We start from the raw sequence: 24301 nt of genomic DNA on the forward strand, positions 1-24301 counted from the left end.
TTTGATTAGGCCTAAAACTTCCCTCCATATTAAACTACTGGCACTTGTGTCAGTTTCCTACATCATGGTCCTTCTTTAAGGCAATAAAGTTAATGCTTGAGCAAGTTCTGACTTATAATCTTACAGCAAAATGGACACTTACTGTGATGATGTTTAGATATGTGAATGCGCAGCTTCATTGGCAACAAGGATCATGATCTGAACTTATGAGAGGCAAAAAAGAACTGACAAGCTGAAGACACATGCACACAGTTTCATGAAGGCATGTACCCCCAAAGGGTGCACAGATATCCCTGAACACAAGATTTTCCAGGTTTTATTTTGCAAAACAGTGACTGATAGAGAATACTCTAGCTGAGGACCCAATCAAGGAGTGTCCTCAGTGTTAGACCTACTGCTGAATGAATCCTATAGAAGGTTTAGCAGTAGGTATGAATTGTGTTTAGGGCATTTGCTCTAATAAAAGTTAATCAAGAAAAGACTCCACATTCTCCACTGCAATGCAAATCACCATATAGAAAAAAAGGGAAGAATGTGAAAACAGTGGTTTAATTTATCACAAAGTAAACTTTATTTAAGATTGTTTTACAAACATTTAAGAAGGCAGCTGGTGAAAACTGAAGTGCGCAATGTAAGCCAGTACTACAAAGTCAGACAATCGCATAAAATTATTTTATTATACATCTTCCAAAAGTTTCATAAAATATTGTACAGCAAGAGGAAGAAGACAAAACATTTTAGGACTACAATTAGTGAGTTAATTAAATAAGAATTGTATGTAACATTTTATCAGCTTTATGCTAAAAATCAACGCTATCTCATTAAATTTCTGAAACACGGACTTTAAGCCTACCTTAGTGGTAGCTTTTTAAAAACTTGATTTGTTTTATTAATTTTGTATACTAATTTACAAAAATATTTTTAAGGAGACTGAAGAGAAATTATCCTGACATTATCCTTCAGATGGAATACTTTTGTAGAAACCGTTCAAATGCATCATAAATGGCTTGTCTAAAAAGCAAAGAAAGAAAGTTTATTTTCTTCACACAAGTTCAACAACTAAAAATTATACAACATTCACATAGGCTAACTGTCAACAACAGATGAAACAGAGTAAACAACTGATATATACTCACCATATCTCCTGATCCGAAAGGTCTTGTCTTCTGCACTGACTGACTGCTGGAATTGCCAGCCAACTCTACTGGCACAGACAGAAAGCCTGGACTAAGATTTAGGTGACCCAAGTTTGATTAGCAGCCGAGGCACCTGCTGGAGCAAGCTGGGAGGGACAGAGTGAAGGGGCCAAGTTCGCTCAACCTCTTTCGTGACGCGGATAACACATTTGCTGTACACAAATATCCCTGGTGGAGATGGAAGAAATGTGCTGACATATATTCATTCCAGAAGGTAGGGCTGTTGTCAGGCTTACATCACCCAAGGAAGTGTGAGCCCCATGCTACACCCATTGCAGGTCCTCCTGGAAGAATTCATATTTGGCATATGCAGGACGTTACGTCAGTAAGGGGGAAAAACCCTGGTCTGCCTGCAGCCTGAAGATCCTAAGAGCACAGGTGATGCAAAAAAGAAATCAAGAAGTTATGTACTCACCATAACGTTCGATGTATGTAGTCCATCTCGCCTCACATTCTTACTCATGGGTTCGGAGCCAAATATTGGCTCCGACTCGGCCAAATTTTTTTACTAGCTCGAAGTCTCCCATTGGCTGGGTCAAGCAGGTATCCCATGCTGCCCCGCTCCATAACCCCAGATCTAGTTTGCTGCGAAACCACAAACACACCTCATGCACAACAACAAAACTATAATGTGGAGCTACCAAGGAGGTAAGAAAAAACAATTATTATTGAAGGGTACTCTAGTACCAATCCTAACCTCCAGATCCTCCAGGAAGGGGGCAGGTGGGAGGGTACATAAGAATGTGAGGCGAGATGGACTACATACATCGAACGTTATGGTGAGTACATAACTTCTTGATGTTATGTAGTCCAATCTCACCTACATTCTTACTCACGGGACAGCGTCCCCAGCACCTCTATCCTAGGAAGCTCAAAGGAAGATACTCCTGAGGACTGTGGAACCAAAGGAAGCCCGACCCCTAGAGGCTACATCCAATTTGTAATGAGTAACAAAGGTATGGGGGAAACCCACGTGGCTGCAGCACAAATATTATCCAGGGATAGTCTGGCATGGTATGCTATAGACGCCGAAACAGCCCTAGTAGAGTGAGCCTTGACGGGGAACGGTAGAGTTTTTCCTGCTGAAGAATAAATAAAGTAAATACAATTAGCAATCCATCTGGAAATGGTAACCTTGGAAATAGAGACTCCCGCTCTATTGTCTGAAAAGGAAACAAACAATTGGTCAGACTTTCGTAGATGTTTGGTCCTGTGTAGATAGAAACGCAATTGTCTGTGCACATCCAGTTGATGAAATCTAAACTCTGCCTTGCTCAAAAATTGAGGGAAGAACACTGGGAGCTCAATAGACTGGTTGAGATTAATGGTGGATGTAACTTTAGGGAGAAAGGACGGGTTAGGCCGAAGAGAGACTCTGTCCTTATGAAAAATGAAATACAGGGGTTTAATGGAGAGGGTTTGAATCTCCGACACTCATTTGGCTGACGTAATGGCCATCAGGAAAGCAGTTTTCCAAGACAAAAACTTTAACTCGCAGGTGGCAGCCGGTTCGAAAGGTGGGGAGGTAAGGACTTGCAAAACCAGGTTTAAATCCCAAGGCATAATAGGTTTAGAATAGGAGGCCGGAGTAATACGGTGCCCTTCAAAAAGGCCTTACAGAGTTTGTGAGCCATAAGGGAAGGCTCATAGGAGGTATGAAAGCTAGAAATAGCCGCCAACTGGACCTTAATAGTGGCAGGAGCAGAACCCTGCTGAAAGAGCATGGACAAGAACTCCAAAACCGCAGGAATTGGGGCTGTGTAGGGGTCGATTCCTCGGGCATGAGCCCAAACAGAAAATCTCTTCCATTTGCTGGAATAAATCTTCCTAGTCGAGGACTTATGAGAGGACGATAAAATGTGTACCACCTCAGGTGAAAAATTATGAAGCCTGACTAACGACGGAAGTGGAGTAGCCAGGCTGTCAACCTGAGGGTCCGCAGGGAGGGGTAGAACTGTCCCAACATGTGTGTCAGTAGGTCTGGTACTGGGTCCAGAATCCAAGGAGTGTCCACCATGAACGGATGGAGAAAGGAGAACCAGACTTGGCGAGGCAATTAGAATCACCTTGCTTCCCAAGGATAGGGCTTTCTGAATCACTCTTGGAAATGGAGGGAAAGCATAGAGCAGACCGGAGGGCCAATCGTGGACTACAGCATCCCTGGGTGATTCCCCCTGTGGGGGGATCAGGGTGAAGTAATTGCTGCATTTGGCATTGAGGGGATTGGCAAAAAGGTCGCAGCAAGGCTGACCCCACCTGTTGAATATCTGTTCCGCAACCTGAGGGTTCAGGGACCACTCGTAAGGCATGAGAATAGCTCTGCTCAACCTGTCTGCCATCACATTGGCCTTTCCCTGAATGTGCGTTGCCACTAGGAACCGTTGGGAAGATACTGCCCACTGCCACACTCGCATGGCCTCTCTGCACAGGGGGTAAGATCGGGTTCCTCCCTGTTTGTTTAGGTACCATACCACGGACATGTTGTCCGAATGTATCGCGATTGTCCCAAGAGGGAGAAAGCTCTGAAGTGCCCGCAACCCCAGAAGCACTGCTCTCATCTCTAGGACACTGGTGTGCAGATGTACCTCGTGATCTCGCCACGTGCCTTAGACCGTCCTGCCAAGATAATGCCCCCCCCCCATCTGGGAGGCGTCCGTGGTCACGGTGGCGACAGGTAATGGAGGAACAAACAGTTTCCCCTCGTCTAGATTGGTGGAACATAGCCACCAACTGAGATCCTGCTTGCATCGTTTTGTGAGCAGGATCAGGTGAGAATTGGGGAGTTCCTGAAAGGACCATTGGGCAAACAGAAGCCATTGAAGAAGCCTCATATGTAATCTGGCTAGAGGCACTAGCATAATGGTGGCTGTCATGGTGCCCAAGAGCTGAAGAACCCATCTCGCTTGTACTTTCCTGAGGGGTAATAGAGCGCGAACCTGATTCTGTAAAATTGTGATCCTTTGATGCGGAAAGAAGGCCCGCATTTGGACGGTGTCTAGCTCTGCGCCTATAAATGTGACACGCTGTGAGGGCAGCAAGGCAGACTTTTCCCAGTTCAACGTTATACCAAGTTGCTGACAGAGGGTAATGGTGGCGTCCCTGGCTTGGAAGAGTAGATGCCTGGTGGGAGTGGTGAGGAGCCAGTCGTCCAGATAAGGAAATACCTGGAATCCTTGACGTCTCAGGTGAGCTGTCACCACCGCCAAACACTTGGTGAACACCCTGGGGGCTGTGGTGAGACCACAGGGCAGGGCACAAAACTGAAAATGGCTGGCTCCCAGCCAGAAGCGTAGGTGACTCCTGGATGCCCTGTCCATTTTGATATGGTAGTAAGCATCCTTGAGGTCGATGGAGCACATCCATACTTCTTTTTCCAGCAACGGAAAAATGGACTGAAGGGTGACCATTCGGAATTTGGACTTTTGAACGTAGTGGTTTAATCGGCTGAGATCTAGAATGGGTCTCAGGTCCCATGTTTTTTTCGGCACCAAAAAGAATCTTGAGTAAGTCCCTAATCCGATCTGGTCTGAGGGGACAGGTTGGATGACTCCTTTCTTTAGCAGCTTTGAAACCTCTAAGGCTGCGTGATCCATTTGACTGGGTGGAACTTCCGGGATTTTTCTGACTGGAGGAGGGTCCGATGAAAGGGGTATGGCATAACCTCCGGAAACTATTCGTAACACCCATCGATCCTGGGTGATGCTTTCCCAGGCTTCCGGGTGTAACGATATGTGGCCCCCGACTGGCTCCGGAAAAGCACAGTCGGGCAACACATCAGGAACGATGGTGGGAAGAACAGCGAAAGTAATCACGGTCTCCCGAGTTGCAAGGGCCTCCTCTGCCTCTAGGGCGGCATCTTCATGAATAACCTCTCCCCCACCTCTGCCTCTGGAGGGGGAATTACCTTGTGCGGCAGGGAAAAACTTCTGTGACTTCTTGAACCACATCTTCCCACCTCTCTGAGCCTTGGGGTAAGGCCTAGAGGGGAGGGAAAAACTGACCCCTACGGCAGACAGGGTCTTTCCCTCTTGCTCGCATCTGGTGAGGGTGTCTTTCACTTTGGTCCCAAAGAGTGAGGACCCATCAAAAGGAGCTACAGTGAAGGAAGACTTGAAGGCCTCCGCGAAATGACACAGGCGCAACCAGGCTTGCCTCCTGAGGGCTACTCCTGAACTGGCTGCCCTACCCACCCCCTCGGCTACATACGATATGAGCCTCATGGACAAGTTGATGATAGAATTTAGGGTAGACACCTGGGCATTAACTGTGGGCGCCAACGCCTCAGGAACGTTACCCGCTACAGAATCTCCTAACTCCTTGAGGAGATCTCTCTGGAGCTGAGTGAAATGGCAAAGGTAGTTCAGTGACCGTAAGGTGAAGGTCGCTGATGAAAGGGTACGCTTCCTGTACCTGTCCATAGTCCTAGACTCCTTGTTAGGAGGATGGACGGAGGAAGAAGTTTCGGCTACTTCCTTCTGTGTGGCCACCGCCACCACCATGGCATCTACAGAAACCCTTTTGTTCAGAAATTCTTTCCCCAGGGGAGCAGAAAGGAACTTATTGGGCCTTCTGGGTACAGGTTCCACCGTATCAGGATTCTCCCACACCCTCCGACAGATTAAATCCAACAGTTCGTCGAAGGGTGGAGACACCCAGGAGGCGGAGGGTTGAGCTCCAAAGGCCTTGAGGAATACAGACTCCTCCTCGGAGGGGGTTTTGGACGGCCAGTCGCCCCTCTGTCTCAAAATCTCCAGGATGTCGGAGAAAGAGATGTCAGAGGACGACTTGGGGACCCCTCCGACTCCTCGAGGTCGGTATCAGAAGTGAGAGACTCATCCTGGGAGTCTATGTGCTTCTTCTTGCACGTCTTTTTTCTGGGGGCCACAGACTCTGAGGGACCCTCAGAAAGTTGGGGACCACTCATGGGGGTATCCCCAGACCTTTGGGCTCCGCCATCTATGGTAGAGGGGCGTCAGAGGCTCTAGCCGGGGTGGAAGGGGACGGAATGACCGATCCGGGTGATGTAACTGACTATCTGGCCAGTGCGCTTCGCATGGCCTCGAACGCCGGTCCCCCAGAACCTGAGGATCGACGGGCGTCCAAGGCCATGATCGGAGTCGGGGTCCCCCGAGCTGATGCGCTGAGAGGGAGGCTCGGAACCGATGGGTGTCCAGAAACATCCCCCTCGGGCCCGACCGAGGAAACCAGAGTGCCAAAACCTGTGGAAGGAGCCGGCGTCGGCACAGATGAACCTTTTAGGGGTATCGGAGCCGGTGCAAGAACATCACTTGGAGCGGAGCACTCCGGCTCCGAAGACAAGGAAGCACTCGAAGGAGGAACCATCGACACAACCAACGGGACAGGCTCCAGGGGGGCCGACTGGGTCAGAGCCGAAAATAATTTAGCCAACACCGGCGACTGCAGGGGCCTCTGCACCACCCTATCAACATCCAAATCAGAAAGCCTGGAGGATTTGGAGGACAGGGATGGAGAATGGGATCTCCTGTCAGGAGAAACATGCCTAACACTGGGAGATCGGCTCCAAACTGGTTCCAGTAAAATAGGAGCCGAAGCCGACTCCAGTACCACAGATACCTACTGCGGCACTGAGGAGGCAGAGTCAAGTTTTGAAAGTTTCTCCGGAGGTTCCGAAGAAACAGACGGAGCCGGAGATCTTTTCTTCGCCTTCGAAGCCTTAGGCTTGGCCTGAGAACCAGAGGCCGAATCCAAAGACTCCTCAAATGAAGGTTTCAAGAGACCCTTCAATATTAATTTATTTTTCCTCTCCTGAAGTACCCTCGGATTGAAGGTGTGACAGAAGCTGCAAGACTCTTGCAAATGAATTGCAATAAACACATACAGAATATCTATCCATGATAGACATCTTGTAACAACACTTGGCACATTTTTTGAAACCAGAAGGTTTATGTTCCTTCTGCTCTTTAGACATCCTGAAAACAACCAGATAAGGAGAACACAGCAAGGCGGGAAACAGTAAACACAATACCACTACCAAGAACCTCTAAGTAAAACGGTACATTAAGAACCACACACACACAAACCACCACAAGAAAAAAACCAAGAACTAGCTTAGTTCAGCAACAAACAACTTTCAGCAACTATAACACACACAAGGAGAGCTAGATCCTCTAACTCAAACGGGCCTAGCCCACCGGACATTAGGGACACCAAACTAACTCACAATATACAAACTAGCTATTAAAATAGCTTTTGGGTTTGAAAACAGTAAATTTCTCAAGAGAAATTGAAAAACTAAAGGTACTTAGCCACAGCCAAGCAAGACCACGTCCTAGCTACACGAGCGGCAAACGAGATCTGGGGTTATGGAGCGGGGCAGCATGTGATACCTGCTTGGCCCAGCTAATGAGAGACTTCGAGCTAGTAAAAAAATTTGGCCGAGTCGGAGCCGATATTCGGCTCCGAACCCGTGAGTAAGAATGTAGGCGAGATTGGACTACATAACATGGTGTGTTCAGGGGTGATAAACATACAGATCTCAACTGAGAATGGGCAAGTTCAACAGTAATGAAGTGCATTACTCAAGGAAAAAAACAGCTCTTCTGAAGAAGACAAAACTGTACACCCATATAAGAAACTGTCTAACAAGCAAGTGTATGGTAAATGTCTTGCCCTACACAATGCTGGGATGTGAAGAAATGCCTAAACATGAATTATGACCATGGAATAGCTCAATCCAAAGTTATATAGGTGCCTGCCCTAAGAAAAGACCACCTGCAAAGTGTGATACATTTCTCCCAGATGCAGAACTTCTTCAACTTGTCAGAATGCATCTAATGAATGAAAGGCCTCTGTGACCCCCCCCCTGGCAGGTCCAGAGACAAGGCAGCATCTAACTGAGAAGTTCGCTCTTCAGACAGTGACAGCTGTTTATCCAGCAGAGTATAATTTTATTGGTGTGTGCTGGTAGTTACTTTCACCATCAGGTACCGGAGTCAAAACTACACCTTTCTTAACCACCATGGGGCAACAAGGAGTTGTTCTGATCTTGCTTTCATTTGCTATCACAAAATAAGAAAAGTGATCACAGGATCTTCCCTGTTAGACAAGTTAAACCATCAGCTGTCAGATTCCCCCTTGGCCTCTAGAAATGACAAGAACAGGGAGAACACCATACTTTCCTAAGTAGCACTTCTGGGAGGCTTATCAGACAGGATTCATGAAGCTTCACCTTGAGGAGATGGAGGAAGCTGCAACTCAGACACTCTACCAGCACATCCACTTTCTCCAGGATATGAAAAAATGTCAAGGGATGCTCTGCTATATGGCCCCATGACAGATCTGCACAGGGGAACAAGTGTTAGCCCATTTATTCAAAGACCACACACATCAGTCTGACTGACTGAAAGTACCAGAGTCCTAAGGGCAAGAAACAACATTCATAGCTCCATCTGGTTTACTTTCATGAACAAGGAAACAAATGTGCATGAGCTCCCCAAAACTACCAGTGAATCAGGACTTGTGATACATTCTGACACTGAAAGGTAAAGCCATAATTAGAATGGAAGGAATCATCTACCATGCTAGGCCTGTATGACAAGGGTCTGAAACTAAAGTTCTTTAAGAGTGCAATGACTTTGTAGCCATTTATAATTTACACTCTTCTGCACCACTCATCCTCAGGCTGGCAAACAGAAATGCAAAAAATGGGCTGCCATAAAGGCCTAACAGGCCTTAAGACCCCTCCAATAGGGGCTGCCAAAGCCATGATTTTGAGGGCTTTCTTCTTGGTCAGGAATATCCAAAAGTGAAGTGACCAAGTCTGCCCAAATGCTCTGACCTGGGATGAGACAGGATATCTCCCAGTTTTAAAGTCCATAGGGTCACAGGTTAGTTTATCCAGCATTCTGGCCTACACACTATCAAACACCACAAATTACAGGAAAAATCTGTAACCTCTTTAATTCTTTTAATTATTCTGATATTTAAGAGTAGCTTAGAAGATTACCTAAACTTTAAATGATACCCTACTGGAGAACAAATGTTTTTCAACAGGATATTAATGTACAAGTAAAACCCAGTAAGAAAGCAAGTCTGCTGCTTCAAGACAGTAAGTATATTAAGCTGACAAGAAGCATGGAGCGAAAACAAAATAGCCTCCATTTTGTTTATGCTTGTAAAATGCAGCAGTTCTATAAGTTATGTTGTTGTTGTGTCTTTCGGCTTATCCCGGTTAGGGGTAGCCACAGTGGAACTCCAGTCTGCTAATGTTTGGTAGTGGATTTTTACGTGCAGAGTTACCAGCCCTGACACACAACCTTCAATGAAGGTACGTCCATTCATGCATGCCTCCACACAGAAGACGTTCTAGCTGAGAATCGAACGGGACAACGTCTTGCTGTGAGGCGACAACGCTACCACAGCACCACTACCACAAAGTAAGCAAATAAAATAAGTTGCAAAAGTAACTGCAGCAGCAACAGCTTATGTATCTATTGACATTTAATTACTGGGAAAGTGACTAGGTAGCAAGCCCATTTTCAGCAGAGGCCCAGGGAGAAAAACTTCCAAGTATTACAAAATATTTTAAGAATAAATTTACAGTCTTTAAAAATGCAAAAAACAGCTACAGTTTAAATAATTACAGCAAATTATACATATGAAAACACTGGTTAAAAATAAGAAATCAAGTCACATGACAACAGTTTAACAGAGAAATGTTAGCCAGTTTACAGAAAAATTAACAGTGACTTAGTAAAATACAAACAGGAATTGTAATATGGAGTGACAGAAAAGCAGGCTTTTGACATATTTAGAGAGAAAAAACGGGACAGAAAGAAAAAGTAGTGTGAGCGAGTGGAGAAAGGAAAGTAAGGAGACGTAAAATATACATAAATATTTGTTTACATTTAGGGATATAATTTATTCTGGTGTTGAGCAAGAACAGTGCCAGCCTTTGGCTATAAAGTCTTTCAGAATGGTTTTAAAGGATGGGAGGGAGGGTGTAGACCTGACAGACACAGGTAAGGAGTTTCTCAACTTAGCAACATGGTATGAGTGCAGACAATGCCCAGCAGATTTAATAAGTTTGTGGGCAGACAGGAGACTGTAATGACTGCCTGGAAGCATAATTGTATGGAATGTTATTTAGTGCTGGACAAGCAGATGGATTCTGGATAATTTTATAGCCATTAATGAGCTGTATATATGCTAGTTGATGGGGTAGTTCTAACCAAATTTTAGTGCTACACAGTGGTGAGTTTTGAAAGGGGCATTTGCTGCAAATCTAGCAAGTTTTTATAGCACTGTTCAAGTTTTGACTTTTGTGATGCCTGCAATTATTAAGGATGGGAGTGCCATAAAGAAGCACTGGGAGGAGATGAGTAGTGGCAAGTGTAGCTTTAGTTACGTCATTGAGAATGTTTTTGGCTCTATTAAGCATCTGTAGTTTTTGAGAAGGTTTTCTTATACAGGCTGATTTTAAGATCATCATCCACTATCATCCTTAATTTGTTATGAGAGGTGACTTCAATGGTTGTATTATGTTTTTTTCATGAGAGAGGGATTTGGGGAAAAAGTAGTAGTTTGTTTTTTTAGGGTTGAGCATGAGTTGTGAGTTACAAAGCATTGTTTCAGTGGCTATTAAACCTTCCTGAGTAATTTTTTGGTGGTGTGCCATGTTGTCAAATGTGCAAATGTGTGTGGAGTCATTTGCATACTGCATTATGGAGGATATTCGTAAGAATGTTAAAGAGGAGGGGGGTTAAGGACAGGGCCTTGTGGTACACTGGTGGTGACTGGGTGGTATGGAGAGAGGTTGGAGTGCCATTTTACTGACTGATACCTATTGGATAGGTAGCTTCTGAACCATAAAAGGGTGGGCTGACAGAGAACTAATGAGAACATTTGAAGGTTTACTATGCCAAAATATGTCAAAGGCTTTTGACAAGTTTAGAAATAATAAGAGACTAGTTTGCAGTTATTTCTAGTTTTACTGACATTATCTATACAGTTTAGAAGTGCAGTCATAGTGCTATGGGAAGGACAGAAGCCATGTTGTGTGGCAGACAGGAGTTCATCCTGTAAGACATAGTTTAACAATTGTTTTTGAATACATTTTTCAAGTATTTTGGAGGGGGAGGTGATTGCTATAAGTCTAAAGTTAGTAATGTCTGTTGAATTTCCTCCTTTGTGCTGAGGGATAATGTGTGACTTTCCAGAGAGAGGGAACATGGAATTCCTGGACTGACCTAGTTATAAGGATTGAGACAGGATAGGCAATGATATTGGCTGCTATTTTAAGGTATTCACTTAGAAGGTCATCAGCTGAATTAGAGCATGGTTTGAGTTTGAGGTATTTTATATAGGATGTGGGCACAAGTTTGAAGGTGAAAGTGGATGTTGTTATAAGTGGCTTGTTGGGCAAGGTTAAGATTAGATGTTGGGAAATCTTTGGTTAGAGATGCTACACTATCTATGAAATAAAAGATAAATTTTGTTGTGGTTTTGATTAAGACATTATTCAGAGAGAGATTAGGGTTGATTTTATGGCGGAGATGCAAAATTCCTTTAATGGCTGTCCAGAATTTTTTAGGGTTGTGTTTACTATTATTCTGAAAGTTGTTATACTATAGTTTTTTTGTCTTAATTAATTTACTTTTTAGTATGACTGTGAAGCATTCTGAAGTTTAAGATACTGTGGTGTTTTATTTTTTTTGCCACTCTTTCCATGGTTTTTCTCTATCCTGCATTAGCATTCTACTCTTTTTGGATAGCCAAATTGCATTGCTTTTTTTTTTTTTTTTAAACAAGAAACATCTTTATTAAAACACTGACTGGGAGGAATTCTTTAGCTGTTCGGCAAAAAACAGTGCAACCTCCAGGGTTTTTTTTAAACAAGAAACATGTTTATTAAATTATCACTTGTGACATAGACAATCATACATTTATATAAATGAAAACAAACCATATTGACATAATCTTAGTTGCAAGCACTTTACATCACAAACCTTCTTCTTTCGGCTTTTCCCGGTTAGGGGTCACCGCAGTGGATCATCTGTCCGCTCATGATTGGCAGTGGAGTTTTTACGGTGTCGAGTTGCCAGCCCGGCGCCCAACCTTCCACAGAAGGGGCACACACCTAGGGCCAATTTAGAGTGTCCAATCCACCTACAGCATGTCTTTGGGATGTGGGAGGAAACCGGAGGAAACCCATGCGACCACAGGGAGGACATGCAGACTCCGCACAGAAGGCACCCCAGCCAAGAATCGAACCTGAGAACCTCTTGCTGTGAAGCGGCAACTCTAACCACTGCCCACTTTACATCACAAACCATACTGACATAATTTTAGTCGGAAACATTATACATCACTTATAATCTACCCAACCATTCAGTCAAATCTTACATAGTGCATTCAATTCCTGTCTTCTTTTAAACCTCACTCCTCCCTTGTATGTACCAAAATTGATTGCACTATTTGTTTTTAGTCCCTTCCTTTTAGAAGATGCAAAACTATTTAGGATAATTCAGGAAAGTTGTATTGAATTCACTTACAGCATAATCTAGGAAGATTTTTAGGAAGAGTCAGTTAACAGTTTATAGGGTAGTAATGAACATTTCTGGGTTAAACTTGGAAAGGCTGCATGTTGTTTTACAAGCATGCAGTTTAAATGGATGTGTGAAATGTCTGGTTATATAGATTGGGAGATGATCAGACATTGTACCTGTGGTGGTGTAATTTGCTAGGGTCTGATACTAGAATCTAGTCTAATACGGAATTTGAGGTCTTGCTATAATTTGTGGGGCTATTATTATTTGTATGAAACCAAGCAAGTTCATGGTAGATGTAGGGAAGTTAAGAGTTTACGTCCAACCAACTGGCATTCACATCACCTAGTAGTACTTTTTCTTGTGGAACTGTTAACAGATATCCAGTGCATGATATCTTCCAGTATAATTGTATTGTCACCAGGAGGGATGTAAAGAACAGTAATACATATTTGTTTATAATTGTTTAATCTCAACAAAGTAATAAGAGGCTCTGATGAACTGAATTTTGGTATTGGTTTGTTGAAAGGGGAAATGTGGTAGTTGTTGGGAAATATTAAAGCAATACCTCCACCTTTACCCTTTATGCGGTCATCACAGGTGTTATTATAGCCAGAAGGTCTAATTTCGGAGTCTTCTACCCTCAGGTCAAATTACAACAAAAAATAATCTGTTTATAGCCAATACAAAGCAATTAACAGAGATGAACAAACTATAACAGGTTTTGTTTCATTTCCTGAGTGCAAAAACCTGGCAGCTAGGGAGACTAAGTAACTGGAATATACAGTGTAATCTATTGGTCAAGAGAGAGGACAGTGGCCAACTTAGTAAGTGGTCATTAGAGTGCAAGGACTACTCTTTTGGAGGAGAGGCATTTAAAGCCAATTTCCAGCACAGGCAGGCACATATCTGACTAGCTGAAGTTAATACATAGCAAGGTCTTCAAGTTAAATTTGCTTACACTGTACAAAGGCAACATTCTCAGTGAAAACGTTTTGGGAGTTTGCCCTTGTGGCAGAGCTCCTGCAGTACTGAAGTCAGATGTACTGACCACAGGCAGTTGAACAATACATTTTCTCAGTGAAAATGTTTGGGAGTTGGGCTTGTGGCAGAGCTCCTACAGTATTGGGATCAGATGTAGTGATCACAGGCTGCTGTACTGTGACAAAATTCTCAGTGAAAACGTTTGGGAGTTTGATCTTGAGGCAGAGTTCCTAAAGTATTGTAGTCGAATGTAGTGAACACAGGCTCTGCACTGTGAGGGAAGTTGGTGACTGAGTGAAAGGTACAAGGCAAGAAACCAACAGTTTACAAGGACTTCACATTTTCCTTTACCTTCATAAACTGTAGCTTTGAAATAGTAGTATTGTGAAAAAAAAATGCAATTACATGTGTGCACATGCGTGTGAAAGTGAAAGACAGAGTGCACATAAATCTCAAGTTCTTTACTCCAGAATTCTGAACAAAGCCAGCAATAACATGGGAACAAAGATTCAAAATCAGGTGCAATTTGTAAGCAGAACAGTAATTCACAAGAGGTTTTGGATAAATGTGCATTTTCTAGACCAAAAGTGGAATGAAATTGTAATGTCTGGCTTTACTGATGGACTGTAATCTGCAGTGATTTACCAGAAAATCAAACATTTTTTTTGATGGACAGAGCAAAAGTATAAAACAAAATCAAGGACATTCTGCAAAATTAGGGACAGTTGAGAGGTATGAGCACTGCATGTATTTTTTTTATTCATTTGATCACAATGAGACTACTAAGGTCTACACAGTCATGGGGGCTACAATTGCTTGCACATTTCTGCATGTACATGTATGTATGTCTGTGTGTGCATCTGAATTTCTGTGCATGTTTGAGAGACCATCTGTTTGTAAGTGTATATATGCAAATGACTGTATTTTGTATGTGATATAAATATTTGCCTAACATATATTTTGAAATAATCAAAAACAGGACTGCTGCCAATAAACCAGGTAGACGTTCCTTATCCAAAGTCACAAGAATAAAATAAAACACCAAAGGATGGAGAAGGAACGAAGCAGGAGCTTAAAACTTATAAAAAATCCACCAAATTTATTATCCAAAGAACAAGAAAAATATTGTATACAAGGATTAGCGCTTTTGCTACAAGATCTCACACTGAATTTCTAGTGCATAGATATGTGGTTGCACTTTAAGACTTGATTCATTCTTGTATATGATAGGCTGTTTTCAATTTGAGTGGATGTATATATAGTAAGAGGCCTTTTTGATGTATTGTTTACGATCTGAAGAAGCTCTTGTAGCGAAAGCGCTAATCCTTGTATGGATACATGGATAATAAATTTGGTGGATTTTTAATAAGTTTTAAGCTCCTGCTTCGTTCCTTCTCCATCCTTTGGTGTTTTATAACATATATTTAGGGTTTAAAATACATCCTCCAACAATTACATATCTTACAGAAACTTTACAGCATTAGGCGGAGGAACTATTTTTTATATTGAAATATAAAAAATATGCTAATAAAACACAAATACAAAGGATTTTACATTATAAAACATTTTCTCAGTGCAATAATGACCTCCAGGGTGGGCATTAAAGGGAAAAAGACTTTCGAACGAAGGCCTAATGCCATAGCCAGCACATTATTTCCCTGTGACATTCACCCTTTTGGGCATTACTGCTTACGTGTTCCACAGCTTAAGAGCAAGTTAGGAACAACTTAAATAACTTAAGAAAACATTTCATTTTATCATGTCCCAATAAATATGGGTAATGCTGAACCAATCTGTTTGTGGGTACACAGTTTACAACTATTGCCTTTGTTTTATCTTCATTAATTTTGTGACCTGAAACGGTCTCAAAATGTTCCATAACACTGAAATGTCCTTTTCTGGTTTTATTAGGTATAAAATAATATCATTTGCAAATAAAGCCAGCTTTTCTTGACTATTAAACCAGTTATATTCTTGAGTTCTTTGTTTTCTTTGCCAACAGTTCTAAATATAACACAAATAAAGCTGAAAGAGGATACTCCTGCCTGTTTCCTCTGCTCAAACAGAACTTAACAGAGAGAAACACACCCACTTTGATTTTCTCCTCCAATCCCTCATATATCCTCCTAATCAACCTTATCATTTTATCAGGGAGTGCAAATGCTTCCATTGCCCTGCTCATAAAATTCCAGCTTACTCTGCCTGGCTGAATACGAGACTGCTCAAGAAGATATGTTTCAAAAAATAATACAATTAGAGGACAGAGCACATAGGGAAAACCTGAGATTTTCTGCTGTACCAGAGAAGCTGGAAGGAACAGACTGTAGTCATTTTCTAGGAGGGTAAAACTTCAAAATTTGAAGATGCACATAGTTTTATATGTTAGTATTAAGTTATTAGGTTTTCGGGGGTATTGGGGGTGTGTTTGTGTTTCTGTTTGAGGGCTTTGAATAGAACAAGAAGTTATGTACTCACCATAACATTCGATGTATGTAGTCCATCTCGCCTCACATTCTTACCCGTGGGTTCGGAGCCGAATGTCGGCTCCGACTCGGCCATACTTTAGCTCAAAGTCTTTCAATTGGCTGGGCTAAGATGGTATCCCATGCTGCACTGCTCTCTATCCCCAGATCTAGTTTGCTGCGAGCACCAGCACTCATTCTCCATGCATAACACCACCTAAGGAAGGAAGAACAAACCAAGAATGAAGGGAACTCTGAAACCAGGCCTAACCTCTAGATCCTCCAGGACGGGGGAAGGTGGGAGGGTAAGTAAGGATGTGAGGCGAGATGGACTACATACATCGAACGTTATGGTGAGTACATAACTTCTTGATGTTATGTAGTCCAATCTCGCCTACATTCTTACCCGTGGGTCCCTAGCACCTAAATCCTGGGAGGCTCAGTGGAAAATACTCCTGAGCACTGTGGAACCAAAATAAGACCTGCCTCTAGATACCACATCTAACTTGTAATGAGTAACAAAGGCGTGAGGAGATGCCCAAGTAGCCACAGCACAAATATCATCCATAGACAATCTGGCCTGAAAAGCTGTAGATGTAGATACAGACCGGGTAGAGTGAGCCTTCACTCGGAATGGTAAATCTCTTCCCCCTGAAGTATAACTGAAAGAAATACAACTGGAAATCCACCTGAACAACGTGAATTTGGAAACAGGAGACCCAATTCTGTTTTCCGAAAATGAAACAAACAACTGATCAGATTTTCTGAGGTCCTTCATTCTGTAAAATCGTAATTGTTTCTGCACATCTAACTGATGAAATTTGAATTTTGCCTTGTTCGAGAACTGAGGAAAAAACACTGGTAATTCAATGGCTTGGTTAAGGTTACTGACGCTACTTTGGGAAGAAAGGAAGGATTCGGTCCGAGAGAAACCCTGTCCTTATGAAAAATCAAATAAGGTGGTTTAATTGATAAAGCTTGAAGCTCCGAAACACGTCTGGCTGACATGATGGCTACCAAAAAGACAGTCTTCCAAGTTAAGAATTTTAAATCACATGTGGCTGCAGGCTCAAAGGGGGTGAAGTAAGACCATGTAGAACAAAGTTTAAGTCCCAAGGCATAACAGGTTCAGAGACAGGAGGACGAAGCAACAAAGTGCCTTTCAGGAAAGCTTTACAGAGTCTATGTGCCATTAGACTAGGTTCGTATGCGACGTGAAAGGTAGAAATCGCCGCCAATTGGACTTTAATGGTTGCAGCAGCTGATCCCTGGTTGAAAAGCATAGAAAGGAACTCCAATACTGACGAGATTGGAGCTGTGTAAGGGTCAATCTATTTGGCATGTGCCCACATGGAAAATCTCTTCCATTTGCTGTAATAAATCTTCCTGGTCGAAGGCTTATGAGAGGAAGATAGAATATGAACCACCTCCGGCAAAAAATGGTGAAGCCTAACTAATGACAGAAGTGGAGTAGCCAAGCTGTCAACCCAGAGGGTCTGAAGAGAGGGATGGAGCTGCCCTGACATGCGAGTCAGTAAGTCTGGTTGTGTGTCCAGAATCCAAGGAGCATCCATGACATAGGGATGGAGAAAGGGAACCAAATTTGACGAGGCCAGTGTGGAGCAATCAGAATCATTTTGCTTCCCAAGGATTGCGCTTTCTGAATAACCTTTGACAGCAAAGGAACCGGAGGGAAGGCATATAGTAGATCGGAGGGCCAATCGTGGACTAGAGCATCCCTGGGTGACTCCCCCAGCCGGAAGCGTAGGTGACTTCTGGATGCCCTGTCCATCTTTATGTGGTAGTAAGCATCCTTGAGGTAGATGGAGCACATCCACACTTCTTTTCCCAACAATGGGAGAATAGATTGCAACATGACCATTCGGAACTTGGACTTTTGCACTTGGGTGTTCAATCGGCTGAGATCCAAAATGGGTCTCCTGTCCCCTGTCCTTTTCGGAACCAAAAAGAATCTGGAGTAAGTTCCTAATCCGATCTGGTCTGAGGGGACATGTTGGATGGCTCCTTTTTCTAGCAGCTTTGAAACCTCTGAAGCTGTAGAATCCCTTTGACTGGGTGGACCATCTGGGATTTTCTTGATTGGAGAGGGAGTTGACGAGAAGGGAATGAGATATCCTCTGGAAATTATTCGTAGAACCCATTGGTCCTAGGTGATACCTTGCCAGGCCTCCGGGTATAGTGAGATTTGACCCCTGACACTGGCTCCGGAAACGTACAGTTGGACCTCCCATCAGGAGCAGTGGTAGGGAGAACCAGAAAAGGAATCGTGGTCTCCCGAGTTACAAGGGCCTCCTCTGCCCCTAGGGCGGCATCTACCTGAATAACCACCCCCTCCCCTGCTGCTGGAGTGGGGTCTCACCTTGTGCATCGGGAAAAAACCTCTGTGATTTCTTGAACCACATCTTTCCACCCCTCTGGGCCTTGGGATAAGGCCTAGAGGGAAGAGAAAAACGGACTCCTATGGCAGACAGAGTTTTTCCCTCTTGCTCGCACCTAGTGAGAGTGTCTTTCACCTTGGTTCTCAGCAAAGAGGAACCATCAAACGGGGCATTGGTGAATGTAGACTTGAAGGCCTCCGTGAAATGACAAAGGCGCATCCAGGCATGTCTCCTAAGAGCAATTCCTGAACTTGCTGCACTACTCGCTCCCTCGGCTGTGTGAGAGATCAGCCTCATGGAGGAGTTCGCAAAAGAATTGAGGGTAGACATCTGAGCATTGCCCTTCTGAGCCACCACCTCAGAAACGTTACCCGTTAGAGTATCTTCAAGCTCCTTTAGGAGATCTCTCTGGAGCCGTGTAAAGTGTGATAAGTAATTCAGTGACCACAAGTAAAGGCCGCTGAAGAAAACGTACGCTTCCCGTACTGGTCCATAGTCCTAGACTCCTTGTTAGGGGGATGGACGACGGAAGAAGTCTCAGCCAATTCCTTCTTGGTGGCCGCTGCCATTACCATGGCATCCAGAGGGACTCCCCTTGGATAGAAATTCCTTATCAGGAGGGGCAGACAAAAATTTATTGGGTCTCCTGGGGACTGGTTCCACAGAGTCAGGGGTTTCCCACACCCTTCAACAAACCAGATCCAAAAGCTCGAAGGGTGGAGACACCCAGGAGGCGGAGGGCTGAGCACCAAAGGCCTTCAGGAACACAGACTCCTCTTCGGAGGGGGTTTTGGATGGCCAGTCACCTCTCTGCTTCAAAATCTCTAGGATGTCAGAGAAAGAAACATCCTCAGAGGATGACTTAGGGGACCCCTCCGATTCCTCGAGGTCGGTGTCTGACGTGAGAGACTCATCTTGGGAATCTATGTGCTTCCTCTTGCACGTTCTCTTTCTGGGTGGCTCTTCAGGCAAAAACTCTGAGGGGCCCTCAGAAATATGGGGACCACTCGGGGTACCCTGAGGCCTTGGGGCTCCGCTGTCAAGAGATAGTGAGCGATCAGCGACCTGCACCGGTGCTGTAGGGGACAGAGTGACCAAACCGTATGCCACTGATAACCTGGCCAGTGCACTCCGCATGTCCTCGAAAGCTGGTCCTCCCAGGTCTGAAGATCGACCAGCTTCCGAAGCCGAGACAGGAGTCAGGCTTCCCCATGCCGAAGCACCGTGGGGGAGACTAGGAGCCGAGAGATGTCCCGAAGCCTCTCCCTCGGGTCCGACCAAGGAATCCTTAGTCCTGAACCCCGTGGATGGCACCGACGGGGTCTGAGCTGACGTCGGAACCGATAAGCCAGGGGGGCTGTCAGAACCGACCTAGGGACATCACAGAGAGCCGAGCACTCTGGCTCCGAAAGCTGAGATGCGCTCGGAGGCGGAAGCATCAATGTAGGTAGAGGGACTGGCTCCAGAGCCAAAAACAATTTTGCCAGTACCAGTGACTGAAGAAGTCTCTGCACCACTCTTTCGACGTCCACATCCGATAAGGTCCTGGAGGATTTGGAGGATAGGGAAGGAGATCGAGACCTGTGAGGAAGAGATACCGGCCTAATGCTAGGCGACCGGCTCTGAACAGGCTCCAAGAAAATCGGAGCTGAAGCAGGTTCCATAGACATTGACACTTCCTGCGGACCCGAGGACAATGGAGCCGAGGATGTCATTGAAGATTTAGCTGTTTTCTCTGGCGGCTCTGATGATACTGATGGAGCCAGGGATCGCTTTTTAGCCTTGGAAGATTTAGATTTTGATGGAGAAGTCTTAAAGCTGGAAGCACTCTCCAAACCCTCCTTGAAGGAGGGTTTCAGAAGTCCCTTCAAAATCAATTAGTTCTTCCTTTCCTGAAGAACAAGAGGGCTAAAAGCATGACAAAAACTACACGATTCCTAGAGGTGAATCGCTCCCAGACAGTACACACAAACAGAATGTCCATCAGTGGTGGACATCTTATAACTACACTTGGTGCACTTCTTAAAGCCCGAGGGCTTATGCTCCTTAGTATCTTTAGACATAGCTACCACAAACACCGAGTAACTAACTCAACAACTAGACCAACGGTCAATCAGCCACAAGCGTGGGAACAGAACAAAAACAGTACACCACAAAGACCTCTAACTAAAATGGTCCTAGACACAAGTACAAGGGGGAGGACTAATTCCTCTAATTTAAACGGTTTTAGCCCAAGGGAAAAAAGTTAGCACACAAGGTAAGCAAGGGGACAGACTAGGTCCTCTAACTGAAATGGGCCTAGCCCATTGGAAACAGCTAGTGGGATACCATAAGAACACGCTAAAAGAAAAAAACTTTTCCACAACACAGTTCAAGATACACACACAAATAGCTATGAAAATAGCTTTTTTGCAAAAAAATTCTCTGCTATAAAGAAGAAAGGGTACTTAGCCACAGCCAAGAGCGAGACCACGTCCGAGCTATATGAGCGGCAAATGAGATCTGGGGATAGAGAGCAGTGCAGCATGGGATACTATCTTAGCCCAGCCAATTGAAAGACTTCGAGCTAAAGTATGGCCGAGTCGGAGCCAACTTTCGGCTCTGAACCCACAGGTAAGAATGTAGGTGAGATTGGACTACATAACATCAAATAGTTCTGTAAGATGTGACATAGGCTCAAATGGATATGACAAGAAACAACTGTATAAAAGATCAACCCGCCAAACAGTGATTGCAGGTAACACAAAAGCTGGAACTAGACACTTAACAAAACACATAAAAGGTGGGAATAACTTTTTAATACAATGATGCTTTCTGTAATGTCTTTAAATGTCAATAGTCTCACAAATAAAAGCAAAAAAGAGAGTGGTGAACTATACTAAAAATGTAGAGTGCAAATAGCTATGCTACAGGAAACACATTTGGAAAGAACTGAACATATGAATTTGAAAAATAAAGGTTTTCAGTGTGGTTATTCAGTGGAATACTTGGGACAAAGGAAAAGAGGATTACTTATATTAATTGCAAGAGGAACTCAGTGATAGAAGAGGATAAAAAGATAATAATGATAGATTTGTAGTACTAAGGGACTACTGGCAAGGGAGGAGGATTACACTGGCATATATTTATACTCCACTGAAAACTGCTATAATGGAGCTTAAGAAAATTCTGGGAGAAATAATCAGCTTTCAGCAAGGAATATTACTTATTTGTGGAGACTGGAATTTGATTTGAAGCAGTGAAGATGTGTCTGGGGAGGCCCAGAAGGGAAAATACAACAAAAACAGGTATATCTTTGAAGAACTTTATGAAAATATTTGGCATGAAAGATGTGAATTCAGTATGAGGAGTTCATAGTGAATTTACATATTATTTATTCTCCAAGACACAAAAACTGGGCTAGGCTAGACATAATTTGCATTTCACAGGAACATGTGCATTTAACTGAAAGTCTTCACAGGCACTCAATAACTATTTCAGATCATGTGCCAGTTGTTGCGTCTTTTGGCTTTTTCCCGGTTAGGGGTCGCCACAGCAGAACTCCGGTCTGCTAATGATTGGCAGTCGATTTTTACGTGCCGAGTTGCTGACCCTGACGCACAACCTTCAACAAAGGTACGCCCATTCACGCATGTCTCCACACAGACGACGCTCTAGCTGATAATCCAGTAATAACTAAAATAAAACACAGGTAATGAAATAAAATTAAGACACTGGTGCCGTCCCACCTGTTGAAAAGAGAGGAATGGGCAGTGGAAATTATTCAGGAGCTATTAAAGAAGACAAATTTCTTCTGAAAATATAGCTAGGGAATTGGATAAAATTAAAGTGGAGCTTAAAAATCGGGTGGAAATAAAAGAAAGGGAGATATGGTTAAGAAGTAACCAGAATTATGAGTGACTGACAAATGTTAAAGTTTTGCAGAATAGGGGGGATCTCACAGAACAAGCGGAGGAGCAAATGCAGAATGATAAACAGAAGGTAAGGGATTACCTTGATATTATGTATCAGTTTAGAAAGACTGCTGTTAAGCAACTGTTTTTTGATGTCCACAAAAACATCCAACAGACCACTCAACGGCTAAGAGATTTTGTTAAAAGTTCAAATGAATTTATTTGGTGAGCGCTTTCGTGGTGTGGATAGACCACTTCATCAGACCTAGAAATAACAAATTATCCAACTCATATATACTTGTAATAATTAAAAAATAACCAATCACAAGTAAGAAATAATTAACCTAAGAAATCCATTCTTAAAAAGACAGCATATCCCTACTACAAAATAAAAAACAGCATCATAGAAAATACTTTACAAAACATACATAGCAGCCCATAAAAACATATTGAAAAGTTTTTGAAGAAATTTTTATGTATATATCTAAAAACTCTCTCTCTGTATAACTTATATGTATGAACATTTTAAAACTTATTTCCTAACCAATGGTCTGGACCTTAATAGGGGTTTAAGAGGTACCCTATCATTCAAACCTTTCCCTTTGTCTGCTTTGAGTCTCACTATCCACCTACTTTCAGTTGTCTCTGTTAGATTCACAATGTTGCCCCCCTCTTTCATTTTCATGAACCATTTCAATAACAAGAAACATAAAGGTGTGTGATACATCTGTGTTGTGCACGTTTCGCCAAGGCATTAGTACAGTCACCATTCCTGATTTTCAGCATATGTTCCCTGATCCTATATCTGAGTTTCCTGTTGGTCTTTCCAACATAAAAGGATGAGCATGTGTTGCAAACAGCTAGATAAACAATATTCATGCTGTTGCAACCTGCTCTAACCTTAAATACAAACTCTGCCTTGATGTCTGAGTGTATAAATTTATTGCTAGTATCAATATATGGTTGCAATTGTAACAGGGAATGGTCCCTTTTTTACCATTCAGGTCATCTGTATCCCTTCTCTTCTTGGGGTAACATAAAAACTGCCTGAGTGATTTCTTATTCTTAAAGGAAAAACTGGGCTTATCACCTACAATAGTGCGTATATCTGGATCTTGTGTTAAAACGGGCCAGTACTTACTGATATCTGTAACTACATGTACATCACTCGAAAACTCAGTAGGCACACGTACATAATTATTCATCCTTTTCTTCTTGTGATTTGTGCTATATGTAGATGAACCCCCCTCATCTGTTTAATATGGTTTCCCAACATCATATCCCAGATCTACTGCATTGGATAGTATCTCTAACTGTTTTTTGATAATAACTCTAGAGCAAAAAACTTTTAGCACGATGACTCAGGTGAAAGAAAATAGAATGGGCTGTCACCAAGCTTAGGGAGCCTATAACAAGGAAGGTAACAAGAGATCCTGGAGAGGTATTAGAAATATTTCGGAAATGTTATGAAAGTCTATATAAAGCACAGAAATATGGAAATCAAGAAAAGGTACAAATGGAAATGTTTATGGAAGCATTAAATATGCCAAGGTTAGAGGTAGAGGAGGTTCAATTACTAACAGTTAGGACAGGAGGAGATGAGATAAAAATGGTGATATACAACCAATCCAAAGGAAAGGCCCCAGGAATTAATGGCATTCCTGTGGAAGTTTGGAAGCTAAGAGGGAAAAAGCTGACAAAGATCTGGAAGGTTTTATTTAACAGGATTTTAAGAGGAGGATAAGTACCAATATCCTGGAAGAAAGGGGTGGTAGCTGTAATACCTAAAGAGGGTAAAGACCCATCAGATCCAGCTTCTTACAGGCCCATTTCAATACT

At 43.2% G+C, this 24301-nt stretch overlaps 1 protein-coding gene across 1 annotated transcript in view; it reads right to left on the minus strand.

The window, feature by feature from the left end:
- Positions 1 to 547: 547 nt before the first annotated feature.
- The window catches only part of ABHD18 (abhydrolase domain containing 18), a gene marked incomplete in the record, with an annotated part of 695491 nt that continues 671737 nt past the window's right edge, over positions 548 to 24301 (minus strand). Inside the window, 1 exon segment of the mRNA XM_044061749.1 lies at positions 548 to 1011. Within this exon segment, the coding sequence (XP_043917684.1) occupies positions 960 to 1011 (52 nt within the window).

Source organism: Protopterus annectens, chromosome 2.part0 (assembly GCF_019279795.1).
Source record: "Protopterus annectens isolate FY-2018-M chromosome 2.part0, PAN1.0, whole genome shotgun sequence".
Taxonomy (NCBI): Eukaryota; Metazoa; Chordata; order Ceratodontiformes; family Protopteridae; genus Protopterus; species Protopterus annectens.